This window comes from Muntiacus reevesi, chromosome 15 (genome assembly GCF_963930625.1).
Source record: "Muntiacus reevesi chromosome 15, mMunRee1.1, whole genome shotgun sequence".
Taxonomy (NCBI): Eukaryota; Metazoa; Chordata; class Mammalia; order Artiodactyla; family Cervidae; genus Muntiacus; species Muntiacus reevesi.
Window position 1 is genome coordinate 2,054,064 of NC_089263.1, and position 15,628 is coordinate 2,069,691.

The 15,628-nt window shown below is 58.1% G+C and overlaps 1 protein-coding gene across 1 annotated transcript in view; it reads right to left on the reverse strand.

Annotated features, from left to right (window-relative positions):
• ATP10A (ATPase phospholipid transporting 10A (putative)) overlaps positions 1 to 15,628 on the reverse strand; it is a 181,477-nt gene that overhangs the window by 57,804 nt on the left and 108,045 nt on the right. Inside the window, 1 exon segment of the mRNA XM_065906625.1 lies at positions 4,560 to 4,645. Within this exon segment, the coding sequence (XP_065762697.1) occupies positions 4,560 to 4,645 (86 nt within the window).

Below are 15,628 nucleotides of genomic sequence, written 5' to 3' on the forward strand. Positions count from 1 at the left end.
GAGTTTTTCAGTAATCCCCACCAGCTAATTTTAGAATGCTTTCATCAGAAAGAAACCCTATACCCATTGGCAGTCACTCCCCATTCCTCCCCCACGTCCAACCCTGGCAAACCACGAATCCACGTTTTGCCTCTAAAGATGTTCCTACTGCGGGCATTTTACATCAATGGGACCACACAGTATGGCTGACCCCACCCTCTGGCACGAAGCTCTGATTCACATCGTGTCTTTCACCCCATTGTCAGCCACCGTTCTTCCCAGAATTTGATGGAAGCCAGGGTTCAGAAACACAGGGCAACTTTCCTAAAGGGAAGGGGAAGAGCTGGGATTCTGTCTGGGGACAGACAGAATTCTGTCTTGGTACACTCTCAAGCAAGGTTAGTTCTCCAGCTACAAACAGCTAAGGTTTCACGTTTGGATTAAGAGTGAAACCCACTGGCCTCCTAGTGGCCTGAATGGGGTTACAGGATGGCAGCTGAGGCAGGGCTGAAGGCGGGCCACCAGGGGCAGGCAGCGAGAGCCAGCAAACCAGGGAACTGGCTCTGCAGCTGCTCTGGCCCTGAGGCTAAGCTGTAGCTCTCCCGCCCAGGGCAGCCCCAAGCCTGAGCGTCAGGACCAGAGGCAGGCAGAAGCCCACTCTCTCCCTTCTGCTTGGTGGAGGGCTCAGGACCTGGAGGAGGACTCAGGACCTGGAGGAGGGCTCAGGACCTGGGCCCAGGCCCCTCTACGGGGGCCTGCTCAGTCGCCTACCCCTCCCCAGCACTATTTCTGCAGACCTCCCCCGGAGTCACAGAGGGAGGTGTTTTCAACACACCACCGCCAACAGCCAGCTCCAGAGCCCTGGCTGGACAGGCCTGTCCATGAGAGGGGCCCGTCTGCACCCTGACATCCTTGTAGCAAATCCCAATACTGCCCAGTAGAGAGAGCAAGGCACAGCTGCAGGGGTGGTCTAAGCACTCAAGACCTGAGTGGCCCAGGCTCTGGTGGAAGCCACGGGCAGGACAGCCTGTTGGGAAAAGTAAGAAAAACACGATATGGCTGGACCAGAGAGGGGAGGCCCCTCCCCCGGGCAGCACCAGCGAGGAGGACGCAGGAGCGCCAGCTGGAGGCGACCGTCTGGGTAGGCGAGTCGGCCTGGCTGTGGGCGCGGCACCGTCCGCTGGAGGCGTCTTCCCAGGAAAGGCCGCTGGGCGCGTCGTGCTGGCGGTGCTCGGACTGCAGGTGGGTGAGCGCCGCAGGACACCCCCTCCTGGGTTACCGCAGTCCCCGCCTGGGGAGGTCCCCTGGAGATCTCTAGCTGGGCCTTTGTTATTTCTCTCCCTACCAAGTGTCCCTCTTCTTTTTTCGAGGCTTTCATTCCCGACTTGGCCCTTCCTTTTCCAGACCCACTTCTAGAAAGAGTGGTTGAAACAGAAGTCCTCCTCCGCCCCGTCATCAGCCCCCACAGCGGGGCCCTCCCTCCCGGGCTCCCGCAGAGTCCAGTGCACGGGCGCCTTCCTCTCGACCCGGGCTCCTGTGCTTCTCCCACCGCACTGCCCTTGGACGAGCACCCGGGCCCCTGCTCCCAGCTGTGGGAACCGCTGTCTGGACCCTGTCCTCTCGTTCCCTCTGACCCTGACCCACGGTGCTCTGCTGTCTCTCCATCTTCAAACACAACCTGCAGACAGAGGCTCCTCAAACCCGTAATTCAGCCCCTACTCCCCGAACTCCTATCATATGCATTTTTTCTATCCGCTGGGTCATTCCACCAGATGAACTTGCTCATCAGCTCCTCATGTGCAGGGAATCCCAACTCCCATCTCTCCTCCACCAGTCTTCCCTGTTCCTCACATAGGAGACAAGCCCTCCTGCCGGCCTGCTCGTCCGCTGGATCTTCCTCCCCAGGGAGTATTCGAGTCCTCTGCTGGGCCTCCCTGCTAACTGGGCTGTGTCCCTGCTCTATCGTATGACAGCATTAACCCAGAAGCAATAACCGTAATAGTGGCCAATGTTTATTAAGCACCCACCCTTCTGAAAGCTTTCCACAGACTAAACTGATAAGCTTTGCACCCATGACACAAGGGCCTCCTGGATTCTCCCCATTCTACAGATGAATAGAGTAGAGTAGTTCACTGGCACTGTCTTGCTGGAAAGCGTGGGCTCCAGAGTCTGCCAGCCTCAGTACAAGCCAGATGTAGTGAATATCCCTGTTTAACAGAGGTATTAAAAGCAGAGATACTTTGCCAACAAAAGTTCACATAGTCAAAGCTGTGGTTTTTCCAGGAGTCATGTATGGATGTGAGAGTTGGACCAGTAAGAAGGCTAAGTGCCCAAGAATTGATGCTTTTGAACTATGGTGTTGGAGAAGACTCTTGAGTGTCCCTTGGATGGCAAGGAGATAATACCAGTCAATCTTAAAGGAAATAAACCCTGAATATTCACTGGAAGGGCTGATGCTGAAGCTGACGCTCCAATACTTTGGCCACCTGATGCAAAGAACTGACTCATTGGAAAAGAGCCTGATGCTAGGAAAGACTGAAGGCAGGAGGAGAAGGGGACGACAGAGGATGAGATGGTTGGTTGGCATCACTGAGTTTGAGCAAGCTTCTGGAGATGGTGAAGGACAGGGAAGCCTGGCATGCTGCAGTCCATGGGGTTGCAGAGAGTCAGACATGACTGAGTGACAGAACAACCAACAAACACAGAGGGAGCTCCCGAGGGCAGAACCGAGAGCTGCTGATTCGGGGCTGACATCCCTCCAGCTCTAGTCCATCTGGGGCAGGCAACAAGTGTGTGGGGGTGGTCTGACCACAGGCGCCTGACGCCCCGCACAGCAGGAGGGGACTGGCCACAACGCAGCCTGAGAAGGAGGTCAGAGTTGTCACCAAAAGCTACCCATCAACAAGAATACCCACAGAACGTTCTCCCTAGAGGCTGCCCCCACCTCCTTCACTTCAGGGTTTGCTCTGTTCTGCCCACCGGGTCCTGGAGATTTTGGGGTTATGCCAAGGATGGTGTACAAAGTCTGGGGCTAGAGGTGGGCAGTGCACACAGGGGCTGGGGAACCCACAGAAGAGCACTTTCAGATGGAGGCCTGAGTATCTGCCCCCAAATTTTACAGCTGACATTTTAGGAGTTTTCTTATGAATTTTACCCTCCTTTAACCAGTTCCTTTAAGGGGTGACCTAACACTTCCAAGTTCTGGTTGATACTCAGGCAAGAACAGGCAAGCACTGGGAGTTTCAGCAGGCGTGAACATCTCCTGCCCTCCATGGTGCATTTTTCATTCACCGACTCTCCCATCGCTCCCAACAAGATGGGGAGCCCACTACGTGCACACAGGCAATGATGCTGGATGTGTCAGGAAAGCAGAAGACTCAAACTCATGCCAAAAGCTCCTGCAGTGGAGCCCTTCCAGGAGCAGAGCTCCAGCTCCACCCACGTGTCTGTGGCGACTACGCTGTGCCTCGTCCTCTAAGCAGCATCGCGAGGAGCTGGCCCCGCAGAGCTAACCGTCTGCAGGAGGCCCCAGCTCCCCGTATCACATCTGTGGCCCCCAGGCTTGGTTCACATAGCTGCCCCCCGGCAGGGCGTCCCCACCAGTAGCAGCTCCACAAGTCCATGTGCCCCCCTGTTCTCTCCCACCTCCCTTTTCCCCACACCCCGTCCACGGCCTGCACAACTATTAACACGATTATGGGAATTTCCAACCATTTGCAGAAGTACAAGGGTGGCCCTTACTTCCCCCGGACAGCCCCCAGCCCAACTTCAACTAGTACCACCAGGCAGCTGATCCCATGTCATTCATCTACCTTTCTTGTCTCTCTGTTTTGAAGCAAGGAGCTGGACTATTTATTTAACATGCTTGAGGACTTTTAATTTTGTTTATGTCTCTGTGTTCCCCTGACTACAGTGAAATAAACAAGATGGAAGGCATTTCTTTGTATTCAGTTCACTGCATTATCCCCAGATCCTTAAGAAGGGCCTAGCACACAGCAGTCAGCAAATACTTGTTCAATGGCTGAGAGTATGAACGAAGGCATGAACTCCCAGGCAGGCTCCTTCTGCCTGGCGTCTGTGCTTCCATTTAAGGGGCACATGCAATCACCGTGTTTCTCACCCCCCACCTTCCCAGGTTGCTGGACGGAGGGAATCTGACCAGCGTCCACAGCCGACAGGCTCTTGTTGAGCAGCCCCGTGAGCTCAGGGACAGGGCGACAGTCCTGAAAGGCTGCACTCACACACAGACGCACATGGTGTTATACTATACACCCTGGGCCATCGAACAACATGGGTGTGAGCTGTGTGATTCCACTTATTCGCAGGATTTTTTTCAGTAAACACAGTATTACACCATCTAAGTTTGGCTAAATCCACAGACGCAGACCTGCAGATCCAGAGGGCAGACTATGGGACTTAAAAATCTGTGGTTTTGGTACCCTGGCAGGTCCTGGGATCAATCCACCAAGGACACTAGCAGGGTTGGCACCCCACACCGCAAGCTGCTCAAGGGTCGACTGTACACACTCACATCGTTTGTCAAACAGAAGGGTAAGCCCAGGCAGAGGTCTGATACTCACATGCACCCACGGAACCTACTCAGGTCGTTGTTGGGCTTCTCACACTCGATTATGCTGGTGAACGTCAAAGGATTGAATTCCGAGACCTAAAATAATAGCACGTACACATTAGAGAGATCTGGGGTCAGCCTTGTCCATCTAAGTCACTTGCTTCTCAGTCTCCCATCTACAGCGGCAGCATTTCATGAAGGTCTCTGCATTTTAACCTGTGCACGAGCACACGCGCGCGCGCACACACACACACACACACACACACACACACACACACAGTGCTTGGCCTGTGCATTTTTGTTTCTATGGTGAATGACAGCTGTCAGTGAGCCCACAGGACTGTAGCTTTAATACAAATTAAGCACATATGGTAGAAGAGGGCAGGGAGGAGTTGAGTTTCTTGAGACAGATCAGCACCTTCCAACTTTCTACACGGATTCGGAGAAGCAGATTCCATCTGAAAAACAGGAGCTTAGAATAAAAATATCATTTCCTCAACATGCTCTAAAAATTCTTCACAGATATCTGGGGGCAAACATTTAAATGATCAGTGTGTAAGCCAATAATTTCTTTATCCTTCTGCTTGATGAAAAAGTGAGAGCTCTCAGAGCCTGGCACCAAGAGGTGAAGCGAGGCCTGGCTCGTGTGGAGAGATGCGTGCGGAGAGGGAAAGGGCGAGAAGGGTGGGTGGCAGGGAGTGAACGAGAGACACGGGGGACACACCTCCAGTGTAAACTAGGGAGGACCATCTGCAGATTTTTAAAACCAGCTTGCTTTGATCAGACTGGCCATTCTCTTTCATCCATCAAGCGTCACCACGTGGTTAAAAAAAAGATGTGTCTTGGCTCATGCAAGCATAGCATCACAAAAAAAGGGTAACTGGTTAAACATCAGAGGGATGGTGGAAACACTGGTGACCCCCTCCCAGGTAACGGTTACTCCAGCACAACAGCACCCCCCCCCCCACTTGGCAGAGAAGCTGGCTGTGAAGGTAATGACTCAAAAGTTAGCCCAGCTGTTTTCCAAGGTGTCACGGACATTACAAGACCTCACTACATAGTAGTAGCTTGATTCCATAGCTGAAAAGAAAGCGCTGCTTTAAGACTCTTCTTGAAGTTTCATTAGCTGTGGGTACCTCTCTCCGTGGACTGAAATGCCCTCTGGCTCTGCTCCAGAGTACGGCTATGCTTGGAGGAGTGTGTTTATTTCAGGCCTTGTGGATCCTCCTGAAGCCAGGCGGTTGCCTTTTCCAGGACAGGCCTCTGCAGATGCAACGCCCAGGACGGGTGAGCTCCCCAGCACACCAGGGTTATTCTTGGCAGACAGGGAGGGCGGACTTAAAATACTCTGTCTCTGTTTATGATTCTTTCTCTCGAAGAAAAATGTAATGTGCATGGCTCAGAGACTAGAACATTCTGTCTCTGGAGCGTCAGAGCTGCATTTGTAACCTTCTACCAATAAGCCTGTGCCCTGGGGAATGTGTGTGCCCAGGGCATGGGATGCCTGCTTTTGTCTGCTTGTTGGGGAGGGTTTTTAGAACTGGAGGGATCTGTAGAGACTGTTCTGGGTTCAACTGTGTCTCCTCACTCCCAACCCCAGAACCCATATGTTGAAGTCCTAATCCCCAGTACCTCAGAATGTGACTGTATTTGGACATAGGGTCTTTACAAAGGTGAGTAAGGTAGAATGGGATCATTAAGGTGAGCCCTTGTCCCACATGCAATCTGCCTGGTGCTAGCGTGTGGACATGCATGCGCACACACACACACACACACGCACACACTGAGGGATGACTGTGAAAAGAAAAGGAGACACCCATCTACAAACCAGGGAGAGGCGCTTCAAACAGAACAACGCTGTGAACACCCTGACCTTGGACTTGGTGGCCTCCAGCACTACGAGAAAATAAATTTGTTGTTCAGGCCACTCTGTAGCCCTAACAAACCAATATAATATAGAGTCCATCTTTGAGTATCCCGTTTTAAAAGGGTTTTGTGTCTGGAGCACATCTTTTGGATAAGAAAATTCTACTTACCCTGATTGTTTCCACCTTAACTGGCAATCTCTTAATACCTCCATGTAAGAAATATATTTATTTCATTTACCAATCCACTTCCTGCTAAACTGGGTTCAAGCTGGTGCCCAAGTCATCCATCAGCCAAGCTTCTGTTGACCCAGCCCCAAAGCAAGGAGAGAAGGTACAGTCCACCATTCTATGCCAAGCTTGCTAACTCCATATTCTTAATATGGGGAAGGTGAAAAAGTTTTGGAGATGGATGGTGGGGGTCACTGCACAAGACTCTGAAGGTGCTTAATATCACAGAATTGCACATTCAAAAATGGCTAAAATGGGGGAATTCGCTGGAGGTCCTGCACTTTCACTGTGGGGGCGTGACAGGGTACTAAGACCCCACAAGCCCGTGGCGTGGCCAGAAGACAAAAAGTTCAATGTAACAAAGACGCTCTACCTTAAAAATAAAAATGACGAAAAGGGTAAATTCTGTATTATGTATGTTTTACCACAATAAAAAGTTAAAAAAAAGCAAATATAAACAAACACTGAGAACTGACTGTGAATAAAGAGATGAATCATCAAGTAGCACCTAGCTCAGAAATCCAGGAATTTCAGCACAAACGTGGAGAGCCTCATGCTTAAGTCACCCTAGGGCACCTCTACACATCACTGGTATCGTTATCATCCCCATCAAGTCACAGCTGCAGTGCTCTGACAGCTCACCACCCCTCACAGCACCACGAGGAGGTCCGTGTTCAAACCACTTTTAATGTGGGGTGATGTAGGACCATGCCCGTGGTCACGTGGCCGGGGGTGACTGAGGGGGGCTCCTCAGTGTCTCAGACATCCAGCTCAGCAGCCTCGCCAAGACTGCCTTGCGCTAATAAGAAAAAATGGTGTAGATATGTATATGTATAAAGATTATATATATATATATGTATAAGCCAAAAAGTGTACAATTGGTTTGAGAGAAACTGCCAAACAAACATGTCTTAAAGTTTTAATGTTTTCAAAGACATGTGTCAATTAAATGTACCCCCTTCCCATCTTCAGCAATGGCCTTGAAATGCAGAGTTAGCACCATTCACTCAAAACTGTAGCAGAAAAAATCAGGCGCCCTAGGATCTACTCCTGGTTCTTCTGATTAAGAACTGTGGGCCTCCTGGCATTTAGACTCGGCTCTCAAGGTCTCTGGAGACCTATGGAATCACAGGTCCATGACTGCGGAGGTGATTCTAACCCCCACCACCACCCTCCCCCCACACACTGCAGCAGCCTCAGCGCTGGGGGCACTGCAGGAGCAGCCTGGTCAGCAGGGGTCCCGGCCACAGCCCTTGGCCACCCGATCCTCGTGGCTGGGCCCGGCGTGCCCACGCCTCTGCCAAGGGTGATGTCATCGCTCACTGCAGTCTCCACATCCCAGCAAGCACCTCGCTGGCAGGAAAATGCGCATGGTTTCTACTGCAAACATTTTCCAAGCTTCTTTGGACCAAGTGATTTGACCTCATCAGGTGGAAAGGGAGGCAGGGCAGCGATGTGGGGAGAGCCCTGGGCCCTGCCTCTGAACTCGCCTTTCCCTAGAAACGGGGGCAGCGGAGAGCCTGGTGAGCCTGCTCACCCGGGGGGCGGGCCTCCCCCTCCCCACAGATGCTCCTGTGTGCCCGGATGCCTGGAGCCCTCTCAGGCCGACCAGCTACCTCCCGGGCCGCGCTCCGGGTCAACCCCACAGGGGAGCCAGAGTCTGACTCAGCAGTGCCCAGAGCAGTCACTGAATGAATGACTGATTCATCAGGAAAATTCTCTTATCAATACTGTGCTTCCTACTTGCATAAATGAATTACTAAAGAGTATTCCATACAAGGAAACATGAACATCTTCCACCTGCAAACAGGAGCACTGAGGTCTGCAAAAGGGCGTGTATAGTCCACTGAAGCAGGCACATAGTGTTTTATCATAAAAGCAGATCTTTAGACAGTTTACATTGCTTAGCAGTCGGGATGAGTGCCTGTCCCAGCAGGAGCCCCGCCTGGCTCTCACCATGGAGATGCTGGAGTGAGGATGTGTGCCCTGGTTTCTGGGCAATGTGGTCCCAAAGGAGGCAGCGGAGAGGGCACACGGAGCCCAGAGACCACACGCGGGCACTCAGGGGAGAGGGAGGGCACACGGAGCCCAGACGCAGGCACTCAGGGGAGAGGGCACAGGGAGCCCAGACGCGGGCACTCAGGGGAGAGGGAGGGCACATGGAGCCCAGACGCGGGCACTCAGGGGAGAGGGGACACGGAGCCCAGACGCGGGCACTCAGGGGAGAGGGGACACGGAGCCCAGAGCCCAGACGCGGGCACTCAGGGGAGAGGGAGGGCACACGGAGCCCAGACGAGGGCACTGAGGGGAGAGGGAGGGCACACGGAGCCCAGACGCGGGCACTCAGGGGAGAGGGAGGGCACACGGAGCCCAGACGCGGGCACTCAGGGGAGAGGGAGGGCACACGGAGCCCAGACGCGGGCACTCAGGGGAGAGGGAGGGCACACGGAGCCCAGACGCGGGCACTCAGGGGAGAGGGAGGGCACACGGAGCCCAGACGCGGGCACTCAGGGGAGAGGGAGGGCACACGGAGCCCAGATGTGGCACTCAGGGGAGAGGGAGGGCACACGGAGCCCAGACGCGGGCACTCAGGGGAGAGGGAGGGCACACGGAGCCCAGACGCGGGCACTCAGGGGAGAGGGAGGGCACACGGAGCCCAGACGCGGGCACTCAGGGGAGAGGGAGGGCACACGGAGCCCAGACGCGGGCACTCAGGGGAGAGGGCACACGGAGCCCAGACGTGGCACTCAGGGGAGAGGGCACACGGAGCCCAGAGCCCAGACGCGGGCACTCAGGGGAGAGGGCACACGGAGCCCAGAGCCCAGACGCGGGCACTCAGGGGAGAGGGAGGGCACACGGAGCCCAGACGAGGGCACTGAGGGGAGAGGGAGGGCACACGGAGCCCAGACGAGGGCACTGAGGGGAGAGGGCACACGGAGCTCAGACGCGGGCACTCAGGGGAGAGGGAGGGCACACGGAGCCCAGACGCGGGCACTCAGGGGAGAGGGAGGGCACACGGAGCCCAGACGCGGGCACTCAGGGGAGAGGGAGGGCACACGGAGCCCAGACGCGGGCACTCAGGGGAGAGGGCACACGGAGCCCAGACGTGGCACTCAGGGGAGAGGGCACACGGAGCCCAGAGCCCAGACGCGGGCACTCAGGGGAGAGGGAGGGCACACGGAGCCCAGACGAGGGCACTGAGGGGAGAGGGAGGGCACACGGAGCCCAGACGCGGGCACTCAGGGGAGAGGGCACACGGAGCTCAGACGCGGGCACTCAGGGGAGAGGGAGGGCACACGGAGCCCAGACGAGGGCACTGAGGGGAGAGGGCACACGGAGCTCAGACGCGGGCACTCAGGGGAGAGGGAGGGCACACGGAGCCCAGACGCGGGCACTCAGGGGAGAGGGAGGGCACACGGAGCCCAGATGTGGCACTCAGGGGAGAGGGAGGGCACACGGAGCCCAGACGCGGGCACTCAGGGGAGAGGGAGGGCACACGGAGCCCAGACGCGGGCACTCAGGGGAGAGGGAGGGCACACGGAGCCCAGACGCGGGCACTCAGGGGAGAGGGAGGGCACACGGAGCCCAGACGCGGGCACTCAGGGGAGAGGGCACACGGAGCCCAGACGTGGCACTCAGGGGAGAGGGCACACGGAGCCCAGAGCCCAGACGCGGGCACTCAGGGGAGAGGGCACACGGAGCCCAGAGCCCAGACGCGGGCACTCAGGGGAGAGGGAGGGCACACGGAGCCCAGACGAGGGCACTGAGGGGAGAGGGAGGGCACACGGAGCCCAGACGAGGGCACTGAGGGGAGAGGGCACACGGAGCTCAGACGCGGGCACTCAGGGGAGAGGGAGGGCACACGGAGCCCAGACGCGGGCACTCAGGGGAGAGGGAGGGCACACGGAGCCCAGACGCGGGCACTCAGGGGAGAGGGAGGGCACACGGAGCCCAGACGCGGGCACTCAGGGGAGAGGGCACACGGAGCCCAGACGTGGCACTCAGGGGAGAGGGCACACGGAGCCCAGAGCCCAGACGCGGGCACTCAGGGGAGAGGGAGGGCACACGGAGCCCAGACGAGGGCACTGAGGGGAGAGGGAGGGCACACGGAGCCCAGACGCGGGCACTCAGGGGAGAGGGCACACGGAGCTCAGACGCGGGCACTCAGGGGAGAGGGAGGGCACACGGAGCCCAGACGAGGGCACTGAGGGGAGAGGGCACACGGAGCTCAGACGCGGGCACTCAGGGGAGAGGGAGGGCACACGGAGCCCAGACGCGGGCATTCAGGGGAGAGGGAGGGCACACGGAGCCCAGACGCGGGCACTCAGGGGAGAGGGAGGGCACACGGAGCCCAGACGCGGGCACTCAGGGGAGAGGGCACACGGAGCCCAGACGTGGCACTCAGGGGAGAGGGCACACGGAGCCCAGAGCCCAGACGCGGGCACTCAGGGGAGAGGGAGGGCACACGGAGCCCAGACGAGGGCACTGAGGGGAGAGGGAGGGCACACGGAGCCCAGACGCGGGCACTCAGGGGAGAGGGCACACGGAGCTCAGACGCGGGCACTCAGGGGAGAGGGAGGGCACACGGAGCCCAGACGCGGGCACTCAGGGGAGAGGGAGGGCACACGGAGCCCAGACGCGGGCACTCAGGGGAGAGGGCACACGGAGCCCAGACGTGGCACTCAGGGGAGAGGGCACACGGAGCCCAGAGCCCAGACGCGGGCACTCAGGGGAGAGGGAGGGCACACGGAGCCCAGACGAGGGCACTGAGGGGAGAGGGAGGGCACACGGAGCCCAGACGAGGGCACTGAGGGGAGAGGGCACACGGAGCTCAGACGCGGGCACTCAGGGGAGAGGGAGGGCACACGGAGCCCAGACGCGGGCACTCAGGGGAGAGGGAGGGCACACGGAGCCCAGACGTGGGCACTCAGGGGAGAGGGAGGGCACACGGAGCCCAGACGCGGGCACTCAGGGGAGAGGGAGGGCACACGGAGCCCAGACGCGGGCACTCAGGGGAGAGGGCACACGGAGCCCAGAGCCCAGACGCGGGCACTCAGGGGAGAGGGAGGGCACACGGAGCCCAGACGAGGGCACTGAGGGGAGAGGGAGGGCACACGGAGCCCAGACGCGGGCACTCAGGGGAGAGGGAGGGCACACGGAGCTCAGACGCGGGCACTCAGGAGAGAGGGAGGGCACACGGAGCTCAGACGCGGGCACTCAGGGGAGAGGGAGGGCACACGGAGCCCAGACGCGGGCACTCAGGGGAGAGGGAGGGCACACGGAGCCCAGACGCGGGCACTCAGGGGAGAGGGAGGGCACACGGAGCCCAGACGCGGGCACTCAGGGGAGAGGGAGGGCACACGGAGCCCAGACGCGGGCACTCAGGGGAGGGGGAGGGCACACGGAGCCCAGACGCGGGCACTCAGGGGAGAGGGAGGGCACACGGAGCCCAGACGCGGGCACTCAGGGGAGAGGGAGGGCACACGGAGCCCAGACGCGGACACTCAGGGGAGAGGGCACACGGAGCCCAGAGCCCAGACGCGGGCACTCAGGGGAGAGGGAGGGCACACGGAGCCCAGACGCGGGCACTCAGGGGAGAGGGAGGGCACACGGAGCCCAGACGCGGGCACTCAGGGGAGAGGGAGGGCACACGGAGCCCAGATGTGGCACTCAGGGGAGAGGGAGGGCACACGGAGCCCAGACGCGGGCACTCAGGGGAGAGGGCACACGGAGCCCAGATGTGGCACTCAGGGGAGAGGGAGGGCACACGGAGCCCAGACATGGGCACTCAGGGGAGAGGGCACACGGAGCCCAGAGCCCAGACGCGGGCACTCAGGGGAGAGAGAGGGCACACGAAGCCCAGACGTGGCACTCAGGGGAGAGGGCACACGGAGCCCAGACGTGGGCACTCAGGGGAGAGGGAGGGCACAGGGAGCCCAGATGTGGCACTCAGGGGAGAGGGAGGGCACACGGAGCCCAGACACGGGCACTCAGGGGAGAGGGAGGGCACACGGAGCCCAGACGTGGCACTCAGGGGAGAGGGAGGACACACGGAGCCCAGACGCAGGCACTCAGGGGAGAGGGAGGGCACACGGAGCCCAGACGGGGGCACTCAGGGGAGAGGGAGGGCACACGGAGCCCAGATGTGGCACTCAGGGGAGAGGGAGGGCACACGGAGCCCAGACACGGGCACTCAGGGGAGAGGGCACACGGAGCCCAGAGCCCAGACGCGGGCACTCAGGGGAGAGGGAGGGCACACGGAGCCCAGAGCCCAGACGCGGGCACTCAGGGGAGAGGGAGGGCACACGAAGCCCAGACGTGGCACTCAGGGGAGAGGGCACACGGAGCCCAGACGTGTGCACTCAGGGGAGAGGGAGGGCACAGGGAGCCCAGATGTGGCACTCAGGGGAGAGGGAGGGCACACGGAGCCCAGACACGGGCACTCAGGGGAGAGGGCACACGGAGCCCAGACGCGGGCACTCAGGGGACAGGGAGGGCACACGGAGCCCAGACGTGGCACTCAGGGGAGAGGGAGGACACACGGAGCCCAGACGCGGGCACTCAGGGGAGACGGAGGGCACAGGGAGCCCAGACGCGGGCACTCAGGGGAGAGGGCACACGGAGCCCAGAGCCCAGACGCGGGCACTCAGGGGAGAGGGAGGGCACACGGAGCCCAGACGCGGGCACTCAGGGGAGAGGGAGGGCACACGGAGCCCAGACGCGGGCACTCAGGGGAGAGGGAGGGCACACGGAGCCCAGACACGGGCACTCAGGGGAGAGGGAGGGCACACGGAGCCCAGACGTGGCACTCAGGGGAGAGGGAGGACACACGGAGCCCAGATGTGGCACTCAGGGCAGAGGGCACATGGATCCCGGAGCCCAGACGCAGGCGCACGTACAAGGCTCCCTGTTTCTCTGACCTGGGCCTCTGTCCTGAAGATGCCGTTTGTGCTCTGTGTCCTGTCACCAACCTCCTGCACACAAGGGGGTCCCCTCCACCTCCAGCTCCAACATCACCGCCCCGCGGTGGCTTCCAAGGCTTGTCCGACTATATGGCTGCTGCCCAGCAGGGCGAGGTCCGCACCTCCACGCAGCAGCCGCGTTCTGCCCAGGCCTCCGCAGCGACCCTCCCGGCTGCCCCCACACCTCCCAGCAGCCATTCCTACAGCCGGGCCCGGGGCAGGCCCACCCCTTCCCACGGGGCCTTCCATGCCCTCCGCCAGACTCCACCTGGCTACTCGCCCCTTCGCTCCAGCAGGTGAGGGTCCCTGGCCGAGGCTGGGCCGGCCAGTGCTGCTGCCCTGCACTTGTGTGTCCCTCCAACACCAGCTCCTCCCCGAGACCTCGGGTTCTCTGAGGACAGTTCTGTTTCCTCCACGCTAGCACAGGGTCTGGGGAACACACGGTCCAGGGGTGACAGATGCTGCTTCAGGGATCTCACGTATCACAAACTTCCAGACAGACCCAGCGCTCCTGCTGAGTCCTTGGAGGCCTGGACCCCTTGCCTACCAGCTATCCTGCAGCTGGTGTTAAGGCAGATGGGGCTGGTAGGAGGCCTGGGAGCACCTCTCTGTGTACTGAAAAGCCATCCCTCTTCTACAAGTGTGAATATACAAGTGTAGAAGTGAAATACTTCTACAAGAATTTCAGTTAGAAGCAATACCAAAAGACTTCTTCAGAGCCTATAATCTGGCTGCTTCCTTGTTGACAATGGGTGAACAATACCTGCATTAATTCAGGCAAAGCGTTTAACCCAAATGAATGAATAATTAAGCCAGTTCTTGTTTTCCATTTTCAGTACCGGTCAGTGCTTCGGGCATTCAAGAGAGGGCAGACAGCCCAATATTGAATGAGGGAATGAATGAATGAATTTACTTATTTACTGCAAAGACTGGATTGCCAAATCAATAGTTTCAATCAGCCTGAAATGAGAAAGAAATTGTCTACCACAGTGTCCTCTGGCACACAGCAGGATCACCCTGATGGATCAGTTTTTATTAAATAACTAAAAACCTGAATGAAACCAAAGACACTCTGGTCCTAGGGGCAGGAGAAGTCAAATGTATGATTCTAACAAAAGAATCTTCTCTCCAATTTGTTTCATATATTCAGTGTAACACTGGGAGTTTATGCCCAATACAAACAGAAACAACAGAAATGATCACAAAACACGTTAGCTAATCTGTGGAGAGGGCAATGGCACCTCACTCCAGTACTCTTGCCTGGAAAATCCCATGGACAGAGGAGCCTGGTAGACTGCAGTCCATGGGGTCACTAAGAGTCGGACATGACTGAGCGGCTTCACTTTCAATTTTCACTTTCATGTGCTGGAGAAGGAAATGGCAACCCACTCCAGTGTTCTTGCCTGGAGAATCCCAGGGACGGGGGAGCCTGGTGGGCTGCTGTCTGTTGGGGTCGCACAGAGTCGGATACAACTGAAATGACTTAGCAGCAGCTAATCTGTGATGGCAGCAGTGTGACCGTATCACTGAACACGTCCCAGACACATAAGTGCATAGGGAGGCTGGAACATCGGCCCATGAGGGACCCTGGACGGCGGGCGGTCCCACATGCAGCAGCTGTTCTGAGGCCACCCCAGTGTCCCCAGGGAAACAAATGACAGCAGACAGGCGTCAGGGCCTCAGTGGGCCTCTCAGGAAGCTCCCTGAGAGCTGATAAACACCTGATTCAGGCCTGTCTGGGCCTCTGCCTTCTTTTTCTAATTGCAAATTTTCCTGCCACAAGTACCTGCACTGAGATCAAGGGGACCTCCTTTTGTCTTTCAAAGACATGAAGGCTTTTGGGAAGCCTTTCATTTGTTAAATCTGACTTAAAAGTGCAAGAGTCAGTCCCCCCTTCCTTCCCCCCTTTCATCCTTTGTTCCCTTGCCTCCTTGCTGGTTCACATTCAAAAAGCCTCAAAGCTTTAGGCCAAGTGGCAGAGGCTCAGAGTGCTGGGTTTGAGTCTGAATTCTCAAAATCAA